The 25384-nt window shown below is 40.1% G+C and overlaps 2 protein-coding genes across 12 annotated transcripts in view; both read left to right on the top strand.

The window, feature by feature from the left end:
* LOC148385500 (connector enhancer of kinase suppressor of ras 3-like) overlaps positions 1-21664 on the top strand; it is a 34094-nt gene extending 12430 nt beyond the window's left edge. For 2 of the 7 annotated variants that reach the window (XM_088401382.1, XM_088401384.1), the window contains exons 3-25: positions 2119-2321; positions 3058-3145; positions 5638-5679; positions 6363-6482; positions 6574-6633; positions 7181-7249; positions 7345-7491; positions 8188-8312; positions 8622-8782; positions 9104-9190; positions 9724-9977; positions 12402-12439; positions 14836-14878; positions 17693-17746; positions 18477-18516; positions 18845-19014; positions 19347-19420; positions 19544-19615; positions 19714-19778; positions 19874-19998; positions 20083-20410; positions 20554-20744; positions 20834-21664. In XM_088401382.1, the coding sequence (XP_088257508.1) occupies positions 2119-2321; positions 3058-3145; positions 5638-5679; positions 6363-6482; positions 6574-6633; positions 7181-7249; positions 7345-7491; positions 8188-8312; positions 8622-8782; positions 9104-9190; positions 9724-9977; positions 12402-12439; positions 14836-14878; positions 17693-17746; positions 18477-18516; positions 18845-19014; positions 19347-19420; positions 19544-19615; positions 19714-19778; positions 19874-19998; positions 20083-20410; positions 20554-20744; positions 20834-21034 (2757 nt within the window). In that variant the 3' untranslated portion in view covers positions 21035-21664. Of the gene's footprint in view, positions 1-2118; positions 2322-3057; positions 3146-5637; positions 5680-6362; positions 6483-6573; positions 6634-7180; positions 7250-7344; positions 7492-8187; positions 8313-8621; positions 8783-9103; positions 9191-9723; positions 9978-12401; positions 12440-14835; positions 14879-16063; positions 16368-16452; positions 16804-17217; positions 17267-17692; positions 17747-18476; positions 18517-18844; positions 19015-19346; positions 19421-19543; positions 19616-19713; positions 19779-19873; positions 19999-20082; positions 20411-20553; positions 20745-20833 lie in introns of those variants that run through there. The other 5 variants (XM_088401386.1, XM_088401383.1, XM_088401387.1 and 2 more) reach the window with 5 other exon arrangements.
* Positions 21665-22395: 731 nt separating this feature from the next.
* scaf8 (SR-related CTD-associated factor 8) overlaps positions 22396-25384 on the top strand; it is a 56404-nt gene continuing 53415 nt past the window's right edge. For 4 of the 5 annotated variants that reach the window (XR_015863555.1, XR_015863556.1, XR_015863557.1 and 1 more), the window contains exons 1-2: positions 22396-22562; positions 23890-23973. Coding sequence is in view for 1 of the 5 variants with exons in the window: in XM_088401378.1 (XP_088257504.1) it covers positions 22533-22562; positions 23890-23973 (114 nt within the window). In the remaining 4 variants the exon portion in view is untranslated. The remainder of the gene's footprint in view (positions 22563-23889; positions 23974-25384) is intronic. The other variant, XM_088401379.1, reaches the window with a different exon arrangement.

Genomic DNA, 25384 nt, shown 5'->3' with positions numbered 1-25384 from the left:
AACTCATCGGTAAGTGTATGGTTAAAAAAAAGAAACACAAGTGGTCCATTTGTCCAACACACTTCGTTTGCTTTCTCCTCGTATACCGAATATGTTTCACGTCCTTGTGTGTAAGCACTTAGGTGCTAGTTAGCATCAAAGCAGCTCTACAAACGGTCTGAGCGGGGAAGTAACTTTTTCAGCAGATGGAATTGATTTGGAATTTTATCACTTCCTGTCCCATAAAAGTCTCAGATTGTGGTCCATTTGTTTTGAGCTATGTCGGCAGTTTCTCCCTTTATGCCCTTTTAAAATTGCTCGTTGCATTCTAATGTCGGGCTTGCGTCTCTTGTAACATTTTTCCAGGAAACATAGCTTTATCACTTCTGTTCAAGGGGTCTTCTAGTTCTTTAGATTTAAAATCAATTTAGTCTCAGACATTTCACATTATGGATGGGTCCTTTTGGCTGGAACACATGGAAAAACTTATTTTTTGATCATTTAAGAGCTGCTCTGTTTTCTATTAGATGTGCTCACGCAGGTTCGCTTTCATGGACCAATCTATGTTCCTGTGAAGTTCAGGTATTTAGTTCAGAATTTTTCTCCCTTCCCATTCAAGTCGTGTGCCGTTGGAGGTTTGTTTTTGAGAAAGGGCTTTTGGTTGGGAGGAAATGTGGCCCCGATTCAATTAGCTGAAATTGAGGCAAGGTCATTGCGTCCAACAAGGCCACCAACATCTGGAGCACCCTCCCTCCAAGGTGTTCTGATGCTTTTTTGTACGTTTCCTGTAATGCAGTGGACCCCTGCAGACTTACGGTTGAGTTCAATTTGGTCACCATTATCTATGGAGCAGAACATTGCTTACGGGCGGCAACCTTAATCAGAATGACGGATGGGCCAACATGCTACCCCACAGCTGTCTCAGGAAACAGTGGCGCTCTTCCCCACAAGATATCGGCCGGTCACTGCTGTCAAAGCACAAACAAAGAACAGTCTGTTTAATTTTACTGGACTTCTGTGGCCCTTGTTGCCTTTTGCAGTGGCTGCGACTCCCAAGATGTTTACTTGTTCCTTCATCCCAGTGATGCATAAAAGTCCCCCTTAGACAAACTCATACATTAACAGAAATAAAATCCTGCAATGAGCCACAGAAGCCCTCTTAATGTTTTTTATTTTTAATTATCAGTGGACGTGTTCGTTAGATGCCATATTCTATCTTATTTGTGTAAAACACACTGTTTTTAGTCCAGTCTGGCTAAATCCTGTGGAACGGACAGGAAGTGTTGTGTTGTGATAGCTATCCCTCACTAAGAAGGAAACATTCATTTCAGTTCGTTTAGATAACTCCCACATCATTAGGTCAACATAAACATCAACTTCCACAGTCTCCACATATAAGATCAACAAGAATGTCAAAATGGGCCATGCACAAAAAAATACAGCATATAAACGTCACCGATTCATTTCAAAAGCAATGGCTGATCATTGCTTATTTTTATTACATTTTATTTTGTATTGCTTTTGTCAAATTCAAGTTATTTCCGTGACCACTGTGGATTTTCCAGTGATTAACAGAAGGGTACCAACCATTTTTATGTGTATATATGCTCTATATATATTTTTTTTATTTATATATTTTGTATTTATTTTTTTAACATCCTTCCATCTGACACTAATGTTTGACGACCAAACATTTACTAAATAATTTCAGTGCTAATCCAGCACCAAGGCTTTCCACAGTGATTATGTCCCGAACAAAACTATCCCAGTAATTCCTCGAACACTGACATTAGTGAAAAGAATGGTGTTTCTAGGAGGGGGGGGGGAGTGGAATAAAAGCAGACACTAACTACTTGCAGATCTCCTTTATTGGCTTGACACGTGCTGCGTTTCTCTGTCGGAGCATGTTTAGCCTTCTGGCACATCAGTCTGAACAGCAGAGTCACTGGCAATGTTACAACACCCCACAAGATGATATTTACTTGGATAGCAGTGACTATATAGCTGGAGCTTTGCTTTAAAAAGCTACATATGTGTGTTCTTTCAATAATAGTACAGTAATTTTTGAATTTCTAGAGTAAAAATATAAGCTTTCTATTAATTATTGGTTTGACATTGTGTATATGTTCCCTGATTTAGAATTGTGGGGTGGAGACTGACAACTTGAAGACCCTAGTGGTGAGGATGAGAGCAGCCGCCAACAGTCTCCACATGGCCACATCTGATCGCAGAAAGAGCCCGGTGTATGACGGCAGTGCTTCACGCAAGCCACCCAATGACTTTCTCACGTGTGTGGTGGAGCTCATTGGTGCTGCAAAGAGTCTCCTGGCTTGGCTTGACCGGTAAGCGCTTTCATACCATGCCTCTGATGAAAGATGGGCTCATTGGAATTTATCGTGCAACAGGTTAAAGGTCGCATCCTTTTTGTTTTTGTAAAATCACGATTTAAACGAGTTCCCAGGTGACCTCAAAATAGCCCAAGAATTACATTCCTCGTTATTAAGTAAAGTGCTAATTGCAATGTATAGAAACAGGCACATCACGAGTTTTTTTATTTCAATCCCGATGGTGTTGCAAGGTCACCACAAACCCCATTTTTTTAAGTACAAGCAATCTAAAAGTAAATTCTCATAATATGCCACCTGAAGTAAAATGGAGGAATTGATAACCTCCAGTGAGCTGCACAGAAAAAAAATAAAAGGCATGGTCGGATAAGCACAGAGCCTTATGACCGCCCCCATCAGCATCAACCAACATAGGTGACCTTTGACTTTACAAAAAGTCCCACGAACTCCCAAATCTAACAGCCCATGTTCCCAGAGTGAGTGTGTGTGTGGTGGTGGGGACTCCATCTGGTATTTTTTTTTCATTTTCATTTCCTGTGGGTGCAATTGTGTCCCTGCAAATTTGTCCACATGTTCTAAGGAAGGAACACATTTAAATTAAATTTCAGTTGAAGTTTTTGTGTGGCCAGTCACCCACATATTGTACAATGTGCATCATATACCAAAATGCAGTATATCATTGCTACTTTTTAAATCTACATATTTTTCTGCCCTTTTGTTTGTCCGCGGACAGGACGCCTCTCACAGGGATCAGTGACTTCACAGCCACCAAGAACAAGATCATTCAGCTTTGCCTGGAGCTCACCACCACCGTTCAACAGGTTTGCACACTTGTCAGCACAACAGCACGTGCATAGCCAGCCGCTGAGAAAGCGACATGTACACAATAGTGGAAAACACTCAGCACCTTCCAGCCCGAGGGTACAGACATGCAGGATCAAGTGAAGCAGAGGAGCCTTATGGGAAATGTGGTCTGGCAGGCAAGACAGAAGCCCACCGCCCAGAGTCTGAACAGATGATTGGAAACTTTTTTTTTTTTTGTGGAGACCCACTTTGTGTCCTTTGAGGATTTGTTGGATTTTTTTAACATGTTCATAACCAGACACATAGACCGCGTCTCTTAAGCCTAGTCGATATGTCTGCCTGTATGAAGGTATAGCGTCAAGGTGCATTTGAAAATGGACGCTGAGACTTTAGGTGTCGTTTTTTAAGAGGCTTATCGTATCAAAATAAATTCCTTTCCCACGGTGCACATTTCCCAGCTAGTGTTGGGTATTTCGGCACCTCTGCTGATTTACTGTTGCTGCGTCGTCATGGTCATCTAGTAGAGAAGTGGGGGGTGTACAATTCCCACACTGCCATGTGAATTGCAGAGATTATGGTGTAAGCACGGCAAATACAAATTGTAAGGGGCCACACTTGTTTTTTATTTTTTTTTGAAAGTGTGCCAAAGGTGCATTTATTGAGACCACATCACAACAAAAAGAATCCCATTTGAACATGAAGCATTTTAAATTGTACAAAAAAAACCCAACTTGAATATTCTTAACTTGAGCTGTCATTTCCTCCTCTTAACAGTTTGACCCTCACTTCATTCAATCATTCTTTTATTTTTGAGAATGGCTTCTGAGAACTCACTGGAGCACTTTGATTGCAGTGTCATAGATGTGACAAGAACCCCGAATCATGACAATTATGGGAAAAAAAACTGGGAAACTTCATTTTGGCTATAGTATTCCTGATATATTAAGCACATGGTGTTTTGCTGATTGGAGGGACAATCGAGGCCATTCTGCTTTGAATACCATTTTTTTATTGTTCACATTTCTTTTACCGTAGAACATTCCATTTCTACTGGATATGGAATCATAGAAAGACAACATTTTTGTTTTATTAAGTTTTTGATCAAGCGTCTGGCATCTGAAAGTTTGAATAGAAAAATACCGTGGAAAATTCAATTGACACAATATGACTTAAATGTTATTTAGAACTGGTGTTAAGTCCCATGTTACCACAGCATCCCACCACTTTGTATCCGCATCATTGCTCAACCGTACAAATCTGTTCTGGTGACAGATCAAAGACCCAGAAGTCTGTAGACACAGTCATCTGATCCACTCTGACTATGGAGGTCAAGTCCAAAACCGCAAGGGATCACCACACTCACGGGATTGTCATTTTTCATTTATTGACTACAAGTTACGATCCAGGTTCTGTCTACAGGGGCATAAATCTGGTGTTCATGAGGACATTTTAAAAGAATGATTTTGCTCTATTATTTTCACCATATCAATTATTCATCATTTTTCTCTATTTTATTTTGCAAAGATCAATTCGGGTTAACATGGATTATTTGTTGTCCAGTTTAGACTGAAGCATTCCACCTGTGTTTTGATGTATGGCCTCCTTTGTGGTAGCCTTTTCCAGTTTTGTAAACAAGCTGCCCCCACTCTTCACCCCACAGGAGGGTGGACCCCCTACCCCCTCAACACAGTCCCTTTTCACCACCAGGGCTGACACAGTTGTCCGGGGAGGCTGTTGCCTCAGCTGTGTGCAGTCCAGCTGGAGTGAAAGCACGCTCTCGTGCCACCTCCAAGCTGACCTAGCAAAATATCTCTCTAAAATGACAATCACAGCTACTCTTGGTGAGCCAAAGGCTAGAACAGGGGTGTCAAACTTTTTTTTCGCGGGCCGCATTGTAGTCATAGCTTCTTTCAGAGGGCCATTATGACTGTCAACCCAAATAAATGTATGAGCACCTCATATTATATACAGTAAAAGCTACAAAACAAACTGACAATTAACTCATTTTCAAATCAGACGAGTAAAAACTGGTCAAATATTAAAAAAAAAAAAAGATATTATTAAAAGTGAAGACAATTTACAATTCTAGTAATGACACGATTTTGATGCACAATTTGTCTTCGCGGGCCACATAAAATGATGTGGCGGGCCGTATCTGGCCCCCGGGCCTTGAGTTTGACACCTGTGGGCGAGAGTATTGGTTGAAGATTTTCTCGAGGTGATCCCCCCCCTCATGTTACCTGCACATTGTTCCCAAATGCGTCAGAGTGCCAGTAATAGTGAACCACTCATGGAGTTATGTAATTATAGCTCCCGTCAATTTCGGCAGGGGTGTAATTTTGATGTACGGGTTGCTGTTTATGTTTGGGAGCTCTCCATTTTCCTCCGTTCTATACATGGAAAGCTGATTATATTTTTTGACCAGCTCTTGTTATGACTGCTTCTCCTTCTAGCTTGTCGTTTACTGCTCAAGATCCTAATCTGTTGTTGTTTTTCGTATGTCTAACAGGACTGCTGTGTTTATGAGATGGAAGAAAAAATCCTGGAAGTAGTAAGTATCCTGGATGTATCTTTCTTTCTCTTCTAATTTCATATAATTAAAGGAAGGAAGACGTTTTACTTAAAGGAATTGTTTGAATTAAAACTGTCTTGTTATGTTGACGTTGTGTGGTATCTCAGCACTCTGTTCATTGTTCTGCATGGATAATGACGGGTTGCCAGTGGCGGGGGCGCCTCTTGCCACCAGGCCATCAATCAATTAAATGCTTCCTTTTGGAGACACTCTTTTGGTTCTCGAGGCTTCCTGTATTTTATTGTCGCTCTTTCACACGAGCAAAGCGTCCAAAATATAGTTGAGATTTGCACGTTGTTTAAAAATACTGAATGAAGACACTAAACGCATGCAATCTCTTCACTGTCAAATGGGGAAAAACTCAACAACAACATGCACGAGATTATTTTGAATTTTCCGAGTATACTTATGCAGTGAAATTCTCAGATTAAACGTGGATTTGATTTGGGATTTTTTTGGGAGGCATACACAGAGTCAAAAGCAGCTTTCATGGTGGCTTGCTGATAAATCAGCACATTAGAGGATAAAAGGGGATTTATTCACCTCTTCGTTTAAAACAGAACTCCCCAAAGTGGGACATCACCGTGTCCGAAACGCTTCTTCACACAGCTCCTGCGGCTTTGCACATCAAGATCATCAGATGTCATTTCTTTCTTTTCCAGTCAAAAATTTTGAACAACATCTGTGATCAGACTGTAAGAACCACCTCTGACCCCCTGATGAGCCAGTCTGCCTGCTTGGAGGAAGTCCAGCTGGCCAATATCAAACCGGGTGAAGGACTGGTAAGGATGCGTTCATCTGATCCTGGTATACAGAATGTCCCAATTTTATTCATCAAAATACAAAGCACAATATTTTTCTGTTTCCTCCTAGGGAATGTATATTAAGTCGACATACGATGGCTTACACGTCATCACCGGAACCACGGAACATGTAGGTGTAAACACAAGTCACACTTTCTCTCTCCAGCTCCCCTGCGTTTCCATCTCCCACCACTAGTATTAAAAGCATTCAACTCTTTTGAGTTTCTAACTCTTCCTGCTTATGGCAATTAGTTTTTGCACAACCATAAACACCCCCCCATGAAAAAGTCCCACGTTGAATGACAATGACACATTCAGGCAGTGACTAATGTGCCAGTATCACTGGATCAGTCTGCCTGAGGCCCTTGTTGTGAATCACGATCTGAATCATCGACAACACTCCTGTTTGTTGTGTGTTTTCTCACGATTTGTTTCAACTGAATGTGATTGGTTAAAGGTTCAAATAACATTATATCGACAGAAACATCGGACATGATCTGAACTATTTTATTGGCCGATACTTCTGAGCAGCAGGAGAAAAAAATACGTCACGTATATTATTTTATTTTATATTATATTATATTATATTATATTATATTATATTATATTATATTATATTATATTATATTATATTATATTATATTATATTATATTATATTATATTATTTATTCTTCAGTCCCCTGCTGACCTGACCAGGAAGATCCATGCTGGTGATGAAGTGATTCAAGTCAATCAACAGACAGTGGTGAGATTATTATTTGATTTTACAGAATTTAGGACGGCATTATTTCATATTATCCTTAAAATTTTAATCAGACGGCGTATGTTTCTGTAATCCAGGTCGGTTGGCAGCTGAAAAACCTGGTAATGAAACTAAGGGAGGATCCCAAAGGTGTGTTCCTCCTCTTAAAGAAGCGACCCACAGGAACAACGGGTTTTAACCCCACTCCTCTCAAGAATATGCGCTGGAAGCCTCCTGTACCTCAGGTAGGCTACAAACGCACTTCCTCCTACGCATGTCTAGTCATTATCTATCAATTATAAGCTTTTTACAGTCAGGAGTCCAAAGCAACAAGCCCAGACAAGTCTGAAGGAGCCTCTCGGAAGAGTTCAATGCTCCAGTTTTCCGCCATAAAGGGCAGGAGATAAAGCAGCCATGCTCGAGTGTGGGAGTCTGTTCAGATTGTATCTGGTTAATTAAAAACAATGGCTGCGATGTTCCCATCAAAATAAAACAACACAAGAAAGCTCACACAAATTCCCAAACGTTGAGTGACAAGGTGCTTTCTCGGATTTCGCAGTTTCGTTTAGTCAGAGAATGAGATAAGCGTGTTTTGCACAAAAAGGCTTTCATCACAAAGTTCTCACTGTTAACATGCCCGTAGCATTTTGTTTTATCAAGTCGTCGGGGATATCGGCATTGGTCATCTCAGTTTATGTTTGACTCCGACAAGAAAAGCAGAGACATGTATGGTTTTAGGCTTGAATGAATGTTTTGCAGTCTGTCGTGGAGCCACATGGAAATTTATTGTATGTCTGATGTCTTATTGGTTGTCAGTGTCTTCCATTTTGCGTCATCAAACATTATCAATTATTTGACTAAGGTCTAATCAGAAATACAATTGAAGGCGCCATGTTGACGTCTACGGTGGCTTTTTTTGGACTATTTTTGTCTTTTTCCAGAACATTTCCTGTTTGATCCGCACCCAGCCCCCCGGCAGCTCAGCTAATGGATCAACCAAAAAGGAGAAACCGGCGATCCTTGATTTTTACATCCCGCCTCCCCCTCAAATGCCATACACGCCAAGGTGAAAGTTCTCATCATGATTTGATTTAACAAGATGCAAGTTAGTTCTGAGTAGTCTTCTTCAGAAAAAGTTGCTTCCCACAGAATATTCTGCTTTTGTCCAACCCACTCTTCTCCCACAAACCCAACACCATCCTGATGCAATGACTCTTATCTTCCTCCCCCAGGGAGATGATGTGTTCCACATTTATTTTGATAATAGAGGGACAGATTTTTTTTTTAAACAATCACATCTTTGCCCATATACAAATCATGCTTTAGTTTTGTGCTGTTAAAAATAGTCCTGCACTATTTGTACTTGTGTTTGCAGAGAGGGAAGAACCGACGCCTTTTCTAGTTTCAGTAAAAGGGCAAACGGCTCAGAGTCGCCCAACTCCTTCCTGGATCAGGAGAGTAGGAAACGCTGCACCATCGCAGATTATGACGCCAATGGGATTCAGCCCAGAATGAGGGAGCGCAAGCCTTCTCGTGGTTTGTACATTTTTAGTCTATGCATATTTTATATACTCCATGAAGCTGATGAGTGTGTGATGACATCATCATGGCTGTTTAAGGAAGTATAATTATCAATTAATATAATTGTCCAGGTTTTGCACAATTTTTCTGAGTATTGTAAATTGAGAGTAGCTTATCATGATTTCAGTATTCATACTTTTTGTGACAGTTTGGTGGTGTACCATGAGATATCGCTGATGTGAACTGGGGCGCCTTAGCTCGATGACGGTTGGGACACATTTGCATTCACAAATAATACAGTAGCTCATAAAACTGTGATCCTCTCATGTGTTCTAGGTAAGCCTCGGCCTATCTCCATGCCTGTGGATACTTGTGTTGCAATTGTTGATCCCTTTGCTAAGCCATGGACACAGAACAGGAAAGGTATTAACAGCATTCTTATTTCAATATTCCAACTTATGAGAAGCTTTTACTCTCACACAGCTGCTTTATTTTCTTGTGTGTTAAGTCGTCTCTGCTACTAGCAACACTGTTCATTTTGCCTTTATGCAATGATTTATGGCACGATGTCAAACTCAAGGCCCGGGGGCCAGATACGGCCTCCCACATCATTTTATGTGGCCCGCAAAGACAAATTGTGCATCATTACTAGAATTGCAAATTGTCTTCACTTTTAATAATATATATTTTTTGATTATTTGACCAGTTTTTACTCATCTGATTTGAAAACGAGTTATTTGTCAGTTTGTTTTGTAGCTTTTACTTTATATAATATGAGGTGCTCATACATTTATTATTATTTGGCCCACGAAAAATATGAGTTTTACACCCCTGATTTATGGGTTCAAATGGTACTGTGGCAAGCGGCAATGAACTGTACCACTAAATACAAAAGTGGCTATTGATATTTTTCACTAGCGCACAGCAAATATCAAGTAACGTGTCATTCTGCCAAGGTGACGACCTCCTGTTCAGATACCTGAGCAATGAGAGGATCCCCACCATAGCCGAGGAAGTGGCGTCAGCGTCTCCGCCCACCTACCTCCCGACCGGGGAACATCGGCTAGTCAGAGTTGACCACATCCGAGGCAGCCGCTACTACTCCAACGCCGACCTCCACAACAGCGCCACCATCCCCTACCAGGAGGATGTCAAGAAATCCTCCGTAGCTGCGGTGTCCAAGCGCACAACGGCCGAACGTTCGCTACTGGTCAGTTGGATCACGAGACTTAAACTTTTGACTCAATGATGATCCCCTTTCTGTTTGGGGATTCTTGTTCCCTTTTTCCTTACTCGGTGCCTTTGATTTTGAAAATCCTGCTGTTTTATTGGCCGCAGCTTGCGGCTCTCTTGCACTCTCTTGCCAACTCTCTTTCCCTGATGTTGCCTACTACTACCAACTACTACTCATCCATCGACACTTCTTTTGTAGTACCGGGGTCCGACATGAAGCCTTTTTTTGAGTGGCGATGGCCCGGTCTGACGCAGTTCTGGCCCTGTATATGCATCATATACTGTTTGTATGGAGGGGGAATACAAGGCACACTTCAAACCCTTTAATTTTCTAAAGAAAAATCAAGACTGCGCTTTTTCTATGAATGTCGAATTGAAGTTGATATATTTTGACTCATTTGTTAAATAGTAAAAAGTCAAGTATATGGTTATTTATTTTTTGGCACTGAATGCCTGCAACAATAACGTTTCCACAGACTTATTAAATCCAACGTCATTTCTTATCATGCTTCGAGTGGCTCCCGCCTCTGATGAGAATAGTCTGACTATAAAGCTTTACTTTGTTTCGTCATTCTGTGGTCATCCTGCCACTGGAATGAATGGCGAGCGGACTAGCTGACACTAGCGACATGAGGCTAAATCTGATTAATGGGCCATTAATGAGTCAAGTGTGTTCCAAATGTTTTTTTTTCTTGCATCTTTACAACAACCTCCTCCAGCCGGGCTGATAAGTCTTTCTTGAGAAACCAAAAATGCGCTTTTGGGCCCAAAAACTTACTGGCCATCGGGCCACCATTAATGTCGAACCCTGAGTACTAACTGTACTTACCACATTATATTATCACCCATTTTAACCCCGACTACAGCTAAATCTCATCTTGGCTTCATGATGACCAGATTGTTCAGGTTCTGATACGTTGCTGTCCGCGAATCACAATGTACATATTAACTTATGTCTCTTGCCCGGGATTACTTTGGTTATGTTCTCATTTTTGTTATGCGTAAGTTATAGAAAAAAATACGGAACTCCAAACATTTTTTGTTAATGCAGCAGTGCATGTATGTTTGTTCTTCGATTACTATTGTGATAGATTAGCTACTGTAAATCATTTTTTCTGCCGATGGTTGCCTCTCTTAAGCTATGCATATTTTTACAATAATCGTTTTGTCACTTAAATTGATATTGCTGCATCGGTCGGTGAAAGGATGTTCTCATCGCTGTCACAAATATTTGTGTTGGGTTTTTAAGCTACGCACACTACTGAGTGTGGTTCTTTCTATCCTGTTTCAATTTACTTTGCAATTACCCAACTCAAGGGGTCCATACATGCGTCTTGATAACCGTAATAAACTAGGGTGTTACGTTGAATCAATGTTTTTTATCCACACAGATTATCTTGTGCTATGAAAAGACTATAGCTCACATCACAGTATTGTTTAAAACTAATCTGCTAAGAGGAAGGTTCCGTTATTGCGCAACATGCCTTTTTTGTACGTTTGCATAGCCTTTTATTAAAAAGTGCAGTTTGTTTCAGTCATCTTTCGTATTGTCTTCATTTTACCATTTGAGTGTGACTGCTTCAAATCTAACCGAACTTCAACACATTTCTTTCATTTATTCAAATCTCGTTCGACTTTGTGATCACACATTTTTTCTGATGAGCTTTTACCGGTGTCTGAGGTGTGATTTTCTCATTGCTCGTGAATGCAACAGCAAATGACAGAGCCTTCTGCTTTTCTAACCTTCTATGAACTCCGCTCGTGTTTTTTAAGCATGTGGTGTAACATGATAGCTAACATCAAGGTACCCCCTGTGTGTGTGGTGGGGTTGGGGGGGGTCAGGTGATGATGCTTATGAATGCACTTTGACAAACCTTAAAACTCCAGCTGGTGGACCATATGCTCCAAGCAGGCTTACCATGACGAGTTCTTGTTTCTACACGTATGTTGTCTTTTACATTTAAAAGTGAGGATAGGATTACAACCCGTCTGGCAGCTTTTGCCCTTTTCCTCTGATCAAAATGAACCCTCACCTTTGCTCGGGGGTTCTGCTGCATGTTCTCTGCTAATCTTCTCTGTTTCTACTTCCGTCTATCTGGCTCTTGCCCATGCTTGCAGCGCTAGTTTCCTGCGATCTTCACTAATTTGCACCTTCTGAAGCCCTGAGGTTTGCCTAAATAGCACTCACACTTCTTTTAACTCATCAAGTTTGCTAACCACTAACTCAATATGCACATCACAAATGGTGTGAATCACATATGGATTTAATAAGAAAAAAACTATTCTAAATTGTTTCATATTTATTAAATTACTCCAAATAATTAGAATTAAATTGAATATAGTGTTACACATAATTTTATTTCAAATGGAACATAAAGCGTGAATTTTTTATGTATCGCAGGGACCCGACTGGCACCATAGCAGAGACTTCCTCAATCGGTGAGTGCCCACTCTTTTGCCCACTTTTTTTTCCACACATTAATACCGCATTGAACTCATAAATCAAACTGCAAAAGTAAGAGGTGGGCAAGTCTCATTTCTCTTCATCATACTGGGCGGTAGCCTGTAGAATTGTTTCCAAACCAACCACATGATCAGTGGGTGGGCTGCTTTTACCGCATGGGTTAGTCATCGACAGGTGGTGAGAGGTGTGGGGTGGCAAAACTGTCAGATCAAAGCTGGCATCTTTTGAGGTTTTTAAATTATAGCATATGAAGTCAGCAAATTAAAAACTAAAAGATCTTTAATGAATGTGATTTTACCCCTATAAAATAGTTTACCATTTCCTCCACTTGGGTCCCTTTGCCCCAACCTTCAATTGTTGTTTTTTTGCACAACCCAGAAAGTTGGATCCAATTGATCCAAATAGTGGATCGTCCCTTTATGAGTTTTTTTTAACCTGTTTTTAGAGTGTACAAATTAAATTTAAAGAGCATTATACAAAGGCATGTACCGTATATCCGTAATTGCATGCCGATTTTAGAATTTGCTTTACGGGCCAAAACAGAATCATAAAGTACTGTGGACCATCGGGAATTCTCCCGGTGTTCCAGATTAGCCACTAAGATGCCCACAATATTTATTGGCATGTCTGTAGGTGGAAGCACAGCAGCCTTGTGTGACAGATGATGACATCTGAGGCTTGCTCTTTCCTCTAGATTTCATCATCCGTGACACCCGTGTCTCCTCTGCTCTTGGTTACAGAGCCCAATGAAGCGCATCTGCCCACTTTAACGCCATGATCGATGACTCAAAGTCACCCTACCACCTACTTGCTTCTATTCTAGGTCCTAAAAACATCACATCTTATTTATCGCCCGCTCAATCACACGCCTCGTATTTACAATAAATAGACGGATGCGATGCTAATCGGGTGACTCATTACTGTGGGAGTGGGCTGGCATCTAGGAAAACAGTGGGAGGCAATGGTTAAGGCCAGAGGATGTGATTGACTCAGGAATTAATCAGCTGTCATGATCATTTTAGTTTGGAAATGTGAAAAAAGAAATTTAATGTGCATTGGTTTCATTCTTATGTCACCTGTCAAAAGCGTCGACTTGGTTTAGCTCCATGAAGGACAAAAAGCAGACAAACACATCTTCATCGACTAATTTAGCAATCAGCTTGAGTCCTTTCTTCGCCATAAATTTTAATTAGTCATGCATATGACACATTTGGGATAACTGTTTGGCGAGGGCCATTTTCTCTTCCCAGGGCACAAAATAATTTTCACACAGGCAGCTTGAATGATTTTTCTATGGAATTTGAGAGCCCATCCCCATCAAGCACTTTTACGATAGAATTTTTATGCTTGGCCAATAATTGGCTGTGCTTAATATTGTGGCTGGACATTGTCATCATTGCTAGTGTGGACATCCGTTTGTTGTATGGTTGGATGTGACGTGACGTGATGCCACGCCATCTGTTTTATTAGACCCCCTCCTTCTATTATAGTTGTAAATATCAAATTGTGTTGTTGCCAACAGAATTAATTAGTGTAAATTTTAATTACTTTTTAGAGCAGCATTGTTAGTTTTTATTAGTTTTATTTCCCCCCAAATGCTTATTTTAGGTTATATTATATTTAATATTAGTTTTGGTTTCTTCATAAAGTAGTTCTCAAGTGAAAGATTAAAAAAAGGGGAAAAAAACGAAAGGTGATAAGTATTGCATAATATCACAAACGACGATTCCCAAACTACTTTACTGTTAGATATCTGTTGTTCTGGACGGTTGAGGAGTAATGGCGAAATGAAAAAATTTAATAAACCCCAAAATCACATGTATGAAATTAATTGAAGAATGAAAAAATGGACAGTTTCACTGCAATTATAGTTGCTTCTAAATTATCTTGAAAATGTTAAATGTAGTTTCGGTAATCATTTTGATTATTTCATTAATGAAACTTTTTTTTTCATATTTAGTTTTACTTTTTTTTTGTTTTACTTTCCGTTAACTATAATAACCTTGATGGGAAGAGGGAAAAGGGACTAAAACGCAGGAAAATAAGATGACATTTTTGTTGCCTTAAATTGCAGGGTGAGGCCCGTCTCGGGTGCACTGAGTATTTTCAGCTTTGGGAACCCATGTTTGCTGTGGCAGTATTGCCAAATGCATTATCAAAACCACTGGCACCATCCTACCACATTCCAGTCATTAAACGATTTCCATAAAATCTGTCACCAGACTCAGTCGGTGCCAGCTTGCAATAGATTGTGTGGTTATGAGAAAGTCACAATCAGTACATGTTTATGTATAGTACTGAAGTATGACAGTTGAAGTTGAAATGTTTTCTCTGTGGTCCTCTCAATTTTAAATACTTCTTTCTCTTGCAGGTATAATCAACCAAATATACGATCCTGGTCCTTCTCTCAAGCTGTAAGTACACTGCCTCTATCAAACAAACACAAAGTGATGCTTTTTCTTGTGCACTAATTGTAGGTCATCTGTGAAAATAATTTGATTCAAGGAAGACCTCTAATGGGTGATGTACACACGGACAAAATTGTTGGTACCTTTCTGTTAATGAAAGAAATAATAGTCACAATTGTGCACCTCTAAATTTTACCAAATTTTCTTCCAGCGCTCCTAAAATTGCGTGTGTGTGTGAGAAGTCCACTTGAACACATGCAAATGTAGTATTTGTGGCTATACTAAGGGTCTTGCAACACAAGACCCCTTGTGGCGGCCATTGGAGCGCTACAAAGGAAGCCAAAGTGAGCAAACTAGATTGGGCTATCATGACCAGGCCTGCACCCCTCCCCCGTTGCTCAAGAAGAATAGTCTCTCTGTTAGCCCTTCCTCTCACACACTCGGATTTTGGGTCAAGAAGGGTGTGGAGTGGTGTCAGGGGCGTGGGGTACATTAGATAAGTGCCGTGACACTTCCCAGCATGAATCGTGATGGGAGATTGAGCGCTACAATGGTGTGACCAATCAGAATTCTCAGGAATCCTTAAGGCCTCTCGAAATTCACTTGCGCACAAATGCTCCTTTAAATCATGATTAAGTTGTCCACTGTCATTTAAAAATAAAAATGAACAGATGGGAATGTGAATTATGTTAAAATGGAACGCTTGATTAATGCAGAAATAAATGGGCAGTATGGATGGGACCACTGGAATTAGTATTGCACAGTGAGAAAAATGGTAAGCAAATAAAGGGTTCATTCTAGGACATTTAAATCAAGCTCTATTTGTGACTCGGGAATGCATCTGTTGTTACCTTTATCCCAGCAAAAACATTTAAAGTGCTGCACACAGTGACATGGACCATTGTTGCTTAAAAAGCAACAATTTGTGAAGTTAGGCAATGAGTGGATAACAAAACGGTTGTTTTGGGTCAACTATGGATTTAAGTGTGTGAGTTTCATTTGACTTTTACCTCTGAAGAACAGTAATATAAGTAAAATCTAATAAATTATAACTGTATCTAAATTATATTTCTGTGAGACGGATTTTAGGCCATTTGCTAAACTTAAATATGAACTTTTATTTTGAAATGTCATTATTTTGACATTTCCGCCACATTTGATTCGACTTCCTCTTCGTGCGTTGTCTGAAGCGTTTTACCTTACAGCGACACCAAGCGGTAAGCAATTATTATTTTTGAGAAATGTAGTTTTGTCCAAATGTGGAGTCACAAGTTGAAGTTACTGTTTGAAAGTTAATTTTATTTCATAGTCTTGTACGAAACGCATTTGATTTACCATACTTTTCATTTTAGTCCAAGGTAATCAGGGTAAACCACCTGATAACAACAAGTTCTTTGTAGCTTTTTGTTGCATGTCCGATATGCTCGCCAAAGTTTGGTCAAACTTTGAGCACAGTTTTCGGACAACGCTGCAAACGTTGACAATGTGGTGGCAGGTACGGTATGTTAGTAGTTTATTAACAATTGCACACTGATTTTGACTGGTTACCTATTGTCAATATACTAGGAATTTATTGGGTAACCCCAGTAGACGTTGCTCGACGTCCACGAAAAGATGTAAATTTAGTAACTTTATTTCAAAATCCAGGAGTGACTGCGTTTGCATTTATGCCGTCAAATCTGCAGTTTACGTTTAGTGGTCTGCATGGAGGGAAAAACAAAAAGGGAAAGCACACCTGCGTTTTGTGTCTGTCAAGTTTAATGTTGCGCTTGTCGCCCATTGGCGGTTTAACTTGCCCATTACATCCGGAAAGGATGCGACAACTGCGACTGCTCTTGGGCAACATCCACTCAACTTTGGTTTATGCACAGTGGTGAAGTGTTTTAGAACAAGAAGGTACTCCTTTTCGAATTATGAAGGACTTTTAAAAGGTATGAGTCGTTTTGTTTTTCTCATTTTTATTCTTTGACATTATTGTAGCGTGTACTTTTGATATTTTTATGAAAAACATTTTTACTGACAGCCTGATGTGTAATGATAATAATAATGTGGGATGTGATCAATCTATATTAAACAAATGTAAATTTATTACCTTTTAATGTTCTCACAGGAGAACGTCACTTTTTTTAGGATCTCTTGAAGTTGGCAAATTTAAAATAAGGAACTTAAGTTTGCTAAGGAAGTGAGTCAAGCGGGTGCTCAGATTTCTCAATGTCACACTCACCCATCATTGACGTTAACAATCGAGATGTACGTCTGGCCTTATTGCTAAAACAATAATCACTAATATTCAGCGGTGTAGTCTTGAAACAAGACTAGTTGATACTAAGGAGCGTGGAGTCCTTCATAATTCCTTTGTGCATCACAAATTGCTGACAGTGCAACTTGAAAGCTGTGAGTCAAGTGCTGCGTTTGATTTGTGTTTTTCCTCAGATTTCATTGTTTCTTTGGTTGGTGTGATAAATTACGTATTACCTCCATTGTAGAAAAGGTGATCATGTTAACTCTTTGTCCGTTGTAATATTCATGAACTGATCCAAAGGGTCCTTGTATGTTTTCATTTGGCTATTGGAAATTGGTCAACTTTGTAATGTTAAAAAAATGGATACTGTGCTGTTTATAGAGTCATTTGGTATTATGGTTTGCAGGAGGTCTAGGTTTTGCTAAGTGTTTTTTTATTCCAGTACTTTAAAATGTGCTTTCGCTTAGTGCTGTTGAATAACTGACTGTGTATTAGTCAATGAACCTTAAGAATTGGAATTGCTTTTTTTTTTTTCTTGCTGGTGATATGCTTTGTTTGCTTTTTGTCTTTCTGACCAGGCTGCCTTCCCCATATCTGTGTCACCCTCCATGGCTGCTGACGATTACAACCCAGTAAGTTCTTTTTATTTTGTTTTGTTAGTTACATTTTTGTGGGTGCTTACGCTGTCTTTTAGTTAGTAACTTTGCGGGACCCAAAATGACCACTAAGCAGGCCAACCGTTTTGTTGGGCTACTTGTTGGAATTAATTTTCATATACTGACCTCTTTATCAACTACTTTTTTCATTTTAGTCTTATAATGAAGAGGTTAGAGAAAGCCTGGCAGACATTTATTTGTTTGGGTGTAACATTCTGACTACAATTAAGGCTATATTGTGAAAAAACAAAACAATGTATCAACATTTATTTATTTCAACAACTTTTGACGTGTGGGCAGTTTCTGAAGATAAGTGAAACCAAATTTAATCTAGATCTGATCTAAATAATTCAACATACATGACATATCTTCAGATTATGTTAAGAATTATTTCCTTTAATTCAACAAATGGATAAAATGTCCTCCAATATCATTGTTCCAGGCTTTATTTGGAAATAGAGCCCATAGCTGAAGAAGACAGAAAGCCGGGGCACAGTTGAAGAACGTCATTATTTTTGCGTGTGTGCTTGCGTACATATGAGAGAAGTAGAGAGAGAGAGAGTGAGTGCATGTGACATTTGCAGTGTGAAACAGGATGTTCCAGGCGGCTTCTTCTTGTGAGCTGCTTGGTTTTGGTTAGCATGCTCTTAAATTCACTGACCCACCACTCAATCTCACTCCTGTTTTTGTTTTTTTGCTCCAAAAGGTCTCCCTGCGCCACAAGTCCAAGAAGAAGAGCCGAACTGGTAGGTCGTCACCCTCCGGTTTCCATCAATTTTCTGCAGGGCCCTGGAACTGTAATTGTGTAAATGTAATAGTGGGCTAGTATGCGCTTGCTTATTTACATACTTCAATTTAGGTTTTACCTCTTTGTAGCCAATCTGAGTTCATTTGGGAATCATGATCATACCTAGATTCAGATCTGAAAAAGGTAAGCTGGTGTTATTGGCTTTTTAACATCTAGGCGGAATTTTATTGTTTGCAACCTCAATTGAGGTCACTGGAAACCATTTGAGCTTTCATACATTGTATAATGTCTCATTGTGGTTTTTGCACGTGTGTGTGTGTGCACAGGCAATGGTGCAATGAGCAGGCGGCGGGTGTCAGTCAAAGAGCTGGGTCAGCCCGACCACCAGGGTTGGTTGTACAAGAAGAAAGAGAGCAAAGGCTTCCTGGGTATGAAATGGAAGAAGTTCTGGTTCGTCCTGAAGAAAACAGCGTTATATTGGTACACAAACCAGCTGGTGAGAATGCCGTTATCGTTTTACTGAAGGTGTGAAATCTATTTGAGTTGGATGTCTAATGGATGATCGAGCGATTCTGACAAATGTTGAGCCACAAAGACTATTTGAAGAAGAGTTCCTCCACAGCCTGTCTTAAAAGTAATTAGCATGCAGTATCACACCTCTTATGACCCTGATGGAAAGGCCAGTTTGACTGACAGGTTCGGTTTGGTGTGAAATGTCACAGACACACCGCGGGAGGAAATAGAAGAAGTAGCGGACGGTAGTGGGCTTTGTCAGGAAGTGGCTTAAAGTCATTTCACACTCGCTCTTTTTCAATGTTTGTGATGCAGGCGGAGAAAGCCGAGGGCTACATTGACCTCTCCAACTTCATGATCGACCGAGCCATCGAGTGCAAGAAGAAACAGTAAGCAATGCGCTTCGCAATGTCCCCCGCTAAACTCCTCATTTTTAGACGTGAACATCATTGGAATTGGCGTTGCGCTCTCTTTCATGTCCCTTCTCAACATTGCCTCATTTTTGTCTGCAGTGCATTCAAAGCCTGCCACCCACAAGTTATGATGTTTTATTTTGCTGCTGAGAACCACGAAGAAATGAACATGTAAGTACAATGGCGTACCGACTGCATTGGAAAAGATGCTTCAAATTAAATGAAATGTTCAAATCCTGCCGAGCAATTACCTTGTGCGTGTGTTCCAGATGGCTGAACAAGCTCGGGCTTGCCTCCATTCATTATGAGCCCACGGAACAAGACACAGCAGCTGGTAAGCTTCTGAAGAAAACTCGCTTTTGTGTGACTTTGTCATTTCAATTGAAAACACAGCGAGTTAGAAGGTGACATTGCGCATGTGTCTTTTAGAGTGTTACAGTGAGGCCAGTGACCATGAAGATGCAGAAACCACAGATATACCTCCACCGCCATACTGTGAGCAGACCCAGCGGGACTCCATGGCTCCGTCTGGTCCACCTGGTAGCACACATCAGGTCTGAGCCATGGCTTGGTCGAGTGTTTGCCTGTATTGCGTAGCAAATGTGTAATCAACCTCTCTGATTATCTCGGTCTCACAGGGCACTCTTCCTCCACCGTACACGCCGACGGTCCCTAGCGAAGGAAACGGCTCACATTCCTCGCCTCCCAGTACGATGACATCACACAGCTCGTCCGCCTCGTCTCTCTCCAAACAGCGCCAGTCCTGGTTGGACCTGGTGGCACAGATGTCTTCTGCTTCTTCAGGCGAAGCGCCGGCGGTGTGCTCGGTCCAGGTGCACTTGCATCAACACCCGCCTGAGGAGGACGAGGAGGAGGTGGAGAATTCGGCTCCTCTGGAGTTGGCTGAAACAGGGTTCACTGAGGAAGGTGCAGCAAACATGGAGGCTTCAGGTGTGGTGGACAAAGGTGAGACATTTTTAACACGGCCAGCTTAGGCCACCAGTGATATAATTTACATTCTATTTTTTTGTGTTATTGCTGTCATGGTTATTTAACATGTAGTCTGTGATGATACTAATCATGATGTCGTGGGACTAATGTTGCTGCAGGTGATTACGGCAACACCGCCGATGAGATGGAGAAACTTTATATCCACCTGAAGGAGGCCAGCCTGTCGCCTATAGGAGACCGCAAACCATCCACCAAACGGGAATTCAGGGCATCCTTCGTGAAACGTTGCAAAAACCAAACTGTCAATGACAAACTGCATCTCGTCAGGACACTGAACAGCACCTTAAAGGTTTGTATTTTTCCAATACAGTGTTGCTTTGATAAATTGTGGTTCTCCTTAGTTGCAGATTTTTAAGTGATTTTTCTTTTACATCCCAGTCAAAACAGGCAGACCTACAGGCACTAGAGCAGGTGCTGTCAGACACTGAGCTGACTTCGGTCAGGTTCAGAGAATGGAAGGAAGCCAACGGACCTTTGGTGCAAGAGATCTGTGTCCCAAATGACCAACATGTAGAGTCAGAGGCCTCTCAAGATGGCGCAACAGCCGTTGCTGCTCCTGTAGCTGAGTCCAGTTTTTAAAGACTCCTCTGTGTCCCGCTACTGACTTTTCATACACACACCTGTACATACACACTGCTGTTAAATTTTAAAGTGGGACTACTGTGGACTTTTACGATCTTCAATGAAAACTTTTTATGTTTTATTTCTATATAGTCTGTACAGCCATTTTTTAACTAGCGGGTCACATTACAATGTGAAATACATCCTAGTATTACTTTTACCATTTGTAAAATTAGCATCTTTTGCAGGGTATTCCTTTTATTTTTTTGCCGTTTGTGAAAGATGGAGTATGTCGCATTGCTCTCTACATGGAAACACTTGTTTTTGTTTTGTTGTAGGTTTGAGCTATTTAGATGGTGCCGGATATAATGTATGTTCTTTACTGTTTTCAGTTTCTTACGGGTGCCATGCACCTTCAATGCCTGTTACACCTTTTGAACAAACTTGAGAAGGAGCTCTACTGAACTTCAGTCTGCAAGAACTGAGTAGCTATCATAAATCACGAGTTTTCACATTTGTTTGAATTTCTTTTCGATGATGTAAAGCAGAACATTTTGTTCTACAGTCTCATTTAAAATGTGATTATGACTTGTAAGTAAAATGGTTCATTTTAACTGCTGTAAATTAAACCAAACACAAAAATGTGAATTCAGTATTTTAATCTCCATGAAACACTGGTAGTGGGAAACTCACAGTTAAGGACACCGGTGAATAGCAAATTTTAACCAGAGATGGATTCATGTGTCCCCAGATGTATTTTTGCCGCTGATTTTAAAAATGTTGTCCCTTATTTTCTAGCTCATCAGGTTTTAGAAATAGTTTCATATTTTGTTTAACCTATAAAATATTGCACAATATGGATTTGACTGTGTCGTAGTTACATTTCTGAAAAAAAATCCACTTTTTGCTGAACCTCCTTAATTCATCAATATTACTAAATATGTATATTACTATGGTGCATATTACATTATTATGACAACCTGATGTGCTAGAGGGAAAAAAAGTACATTTCAGAATCGGTGTAAAAAAAAAAAAAAACATCTAGAAAATTTTACTTGAATCTGATTGAAAAAAAAAAAAACTTGTTCATCACTGTAATTGCCACTCTCAAAACAGTAAAACAGATCCAAGTCCAAGTTGCAATCAAATATAATGACAACCCCAACCTTGGTCCAACCCAATGTCAACTGTTGAGGCTCCTAAAAATGGATGCGTGACGTATTCCAGTGTATATTATGAAGCTCAACGATGGTGAGCTTGTTTGTATTCAGGCCAATAAAACACGACTAAAGCATTTTCTACATTGTTTTGAATGATCCCTGCAAAAACATGGAGGCGCAACTTGTAACTCCCCAAAATCGACGCTTGGGGTCGTGGTCGTGTGTACTGTAGTTGTCCTCCTATGCTTGTGCGCCATATTGGCAATCTCCTCCATCTCGCCAGACACCGAGCATGCATGTCTCCAACCTATTATTGAGTAGATAGTCGCTGAGAGCCCGAACACGAACACGCCATCATGGAGGCCGTGAAAGCCTTCAACAACGAGGTTTGTTGCAAATCCGTGCAGTAGATCATGTCAACATGACGAAAAATCCAGTATCCCCTTCTTATTAGCGGCGACGTTAAAGCTAGTTAGCTAAAGCTAACGTAAACTAACGTTAGCGGGACTGTCGCAAGGCCGCATAACTGCACAAACATGTCGCTGCGTTGTTTATTTTTAGGGAAGCACTCGTCCAGGCATAGTCAGTGGAGGTGCTTGGTTAAAGTTCGACGTGATTACATTGTAATTACAACTATCTGCAGTGTAAAACGAGAACGGGAGCTGCACTGCCTGCTGCTAACGTTAGCACGCTACAAGTTAGCTAACCCGTCTGAGTTGCACGATAACTTGGAGCGTTAGCTTAAGCATCACTGACATTGACAAAAACGATCGCGGCACTTTTAGGCTTGTTGCTCTGCCAGTTGATGTTTTGCATCCAGCAGTGATAAAATAAATAAAGCATTTTCGCCATTTATCACTTTTAATGGTCATGATGTAACACCATAAACCTGGACGTGATCGGTGTACATTCACACCTCGTCCAATGCAGCATTTTTTTATGACTTAACACAAATATACAAAAGACTTAAAACGGGTAGAATACTAATAGAGAGACATTCGTCAGATGTATGGTGGTTTAATTCGGCTATCAAACATGCTTACAAAATAACAAATTAGGAGTTGTGAATGAACAAACACTCCACACCTTGCGAACTACATAGGAATTACTATATCATAGTTATAATGCATTTTACTTGCTACAATTCATGAATTCTACAATTCATGAAATCTATACAATACAATACATCTTTATTTATATAGTGCCTTCACATGTTGGAAGCGATGGAATATACGAGCCATCATGGCAGGTCACAATAACATCAAGAGATTGGTGGGTCCAAAATATTTTTTCTGCAGATTCACCAAATTACATGAAATTTGGCAGAACCATAGACAACTATAAAGATACACTTTCCTCAACCAGAGGTTATGAGGTGGGGTTGTTAACTATGGAGTCAGGAAATCTGTCAATTGTTTCTTATTGCTCTTTCAAGGAAGTTTTAAGTTGTGGGAAAAAAACTAAGACTTGTGTTCTATGTCATCTATCGTGGTATATAGTGGTAAGGTGAATAACGCCAACACAATGAAATGAGAAAAACAGTGGTGTGATCAAAACATTTCTTACAAATGTGAATTTTTTTGACATAAATAAAGGTTGATTCTCATTCCTTGTCGTTTCATTTCCTTGTTAATGCAATTAGAAAACTAGCAGGGATTTCTTCGACATGAATGAAATTTGATTCTCATTGTATGTCTTCTGTGATTTTTGCAGTTATACTCGTTGAATGAGTACAAGCCACCCATCTCGAAGGCCAAGATGACCCAAATCACCAAGTCAGGCATCAAGGCCATTAAAGTAAGTATCAGAAGTTAGGTGAGGAATTTGGAATAAAGATTGTAAATGGTGTTCACACCAGGTTCTAATTCTTATTTATGGGCCTGCCTCAGAGAAAGCACTGCTGCTCAGCAGATAGTGGCGATGCCCATATTAAAATCGCTCATCACCTTTGTCTTTATTATTCGGCTGTTGTTTTTTTTACCTTAGTAGAAATAGAACAGAATAAAATAGAATCACTTTATTGTCATTGTACAACAGGTATACAACAAAATTGGGAAATAAAACCCACATCAGTAAACATAGCCTACAAATGAGGTGTCCAACTTATATGATAGTGAACATTTTGGTATTCCGCTATACTATTTAAAATTCTCTCAAGTAATCGAGCATTCAGATAAAGTTTAAAAAAAAAATTGGGGGCTTGATTAATTGCGAATACACAAGAGAACATGAGCAACCTGTTGGTTTTTGTTTTTGGACAACAAATTTTTTTCCCGAGATTTAAACTGTGCAAAGCAGCAAACTGTATTTCTTATCTTAAAGTGTACCAAAGCATTGATGTCTGTGCATTAATGTATTTGGGAAGATTTTATTTTGAAGTTGGCCTTCTCCGCACGTTAGCGGGATGTTACCGTCATGCATAGCATTTCTGGGCTGTCATCCCGACCTGCATCCCAAATAATAGGGTACCCAAAGGAGAAAAAAAAATCTTTTAGACATTTTTTGTAAAATCGAGGTACAAAAATGATTCGGAATCCTTTCACCCGTAACACCCTGATGATGAAACTCCCGAAATGCTCCAAATAAATTCTTAGGGAAGATGATCGTTGTGATGAGAGTGCCCTTTTCACAGGCATGCTACTCTGGAATACAATTAACAGCAGACATATTTCTGGTCCCATTTTTTTTACACGCTTCCAATCTTTGTGTCAATAGACCTCGTTCACTAACAATGGCAACGTGATAAAATTTCGATAAAGATGGCATCGCAAATGGGAGGGGGGGTCGTTTGTGCGAGCTGGTGAAACTACTGCAGTTGACATGGTTCGGTCAGATGGGCCTATACCGATTCCGATGACATCGATTAGCTACACGTTTTCTGTTTTAGAGCAACTCGCCAAACAAATGTCTGTGTGATAAGCACGCAAGTGACCAAACATGGTAATGGGCGTTTTATTGTCTCAACGGAAACATTTTTGTTTTGTCAAACTTATGTGGTCAACTTAGATACCCCCCCAAGCCGTACTTATTAGCCTACAGTATACGTTTATTAATATATTCATTATTAGAGGCAGTTGCAGTGTAAGCCATCCATCCATTACACCAAAAAGTACAGGACAACACCAGGCTTTTAACATCATATTCTCATCAAATGTTTTTCTGCCTTGTTTGTTCTTAAAGAACTACTGTGCCTGATGAATAACACTCG

The sequence above is a fragment of the Syngnathus floridae genome, chromosome 16, assembly GCF_059516105.1.
Source record: "Syngnathus floridae isolate MCC-2025c chromosome 16, RoL_Sflo_1.0, whole genome shotgun sequence".
In the NCBI taxonomy this organism is placed as follows: domain Eukaryota; kingdom Metazoa; phylum Chordata; class Actinopteri; order Syngnathiformes; family Syngnathidae; genus Syngnathus; species Syngnathus floridae.
This window is presented reverse-complemented; position numbering and strand designations above follow the sequence as displayed.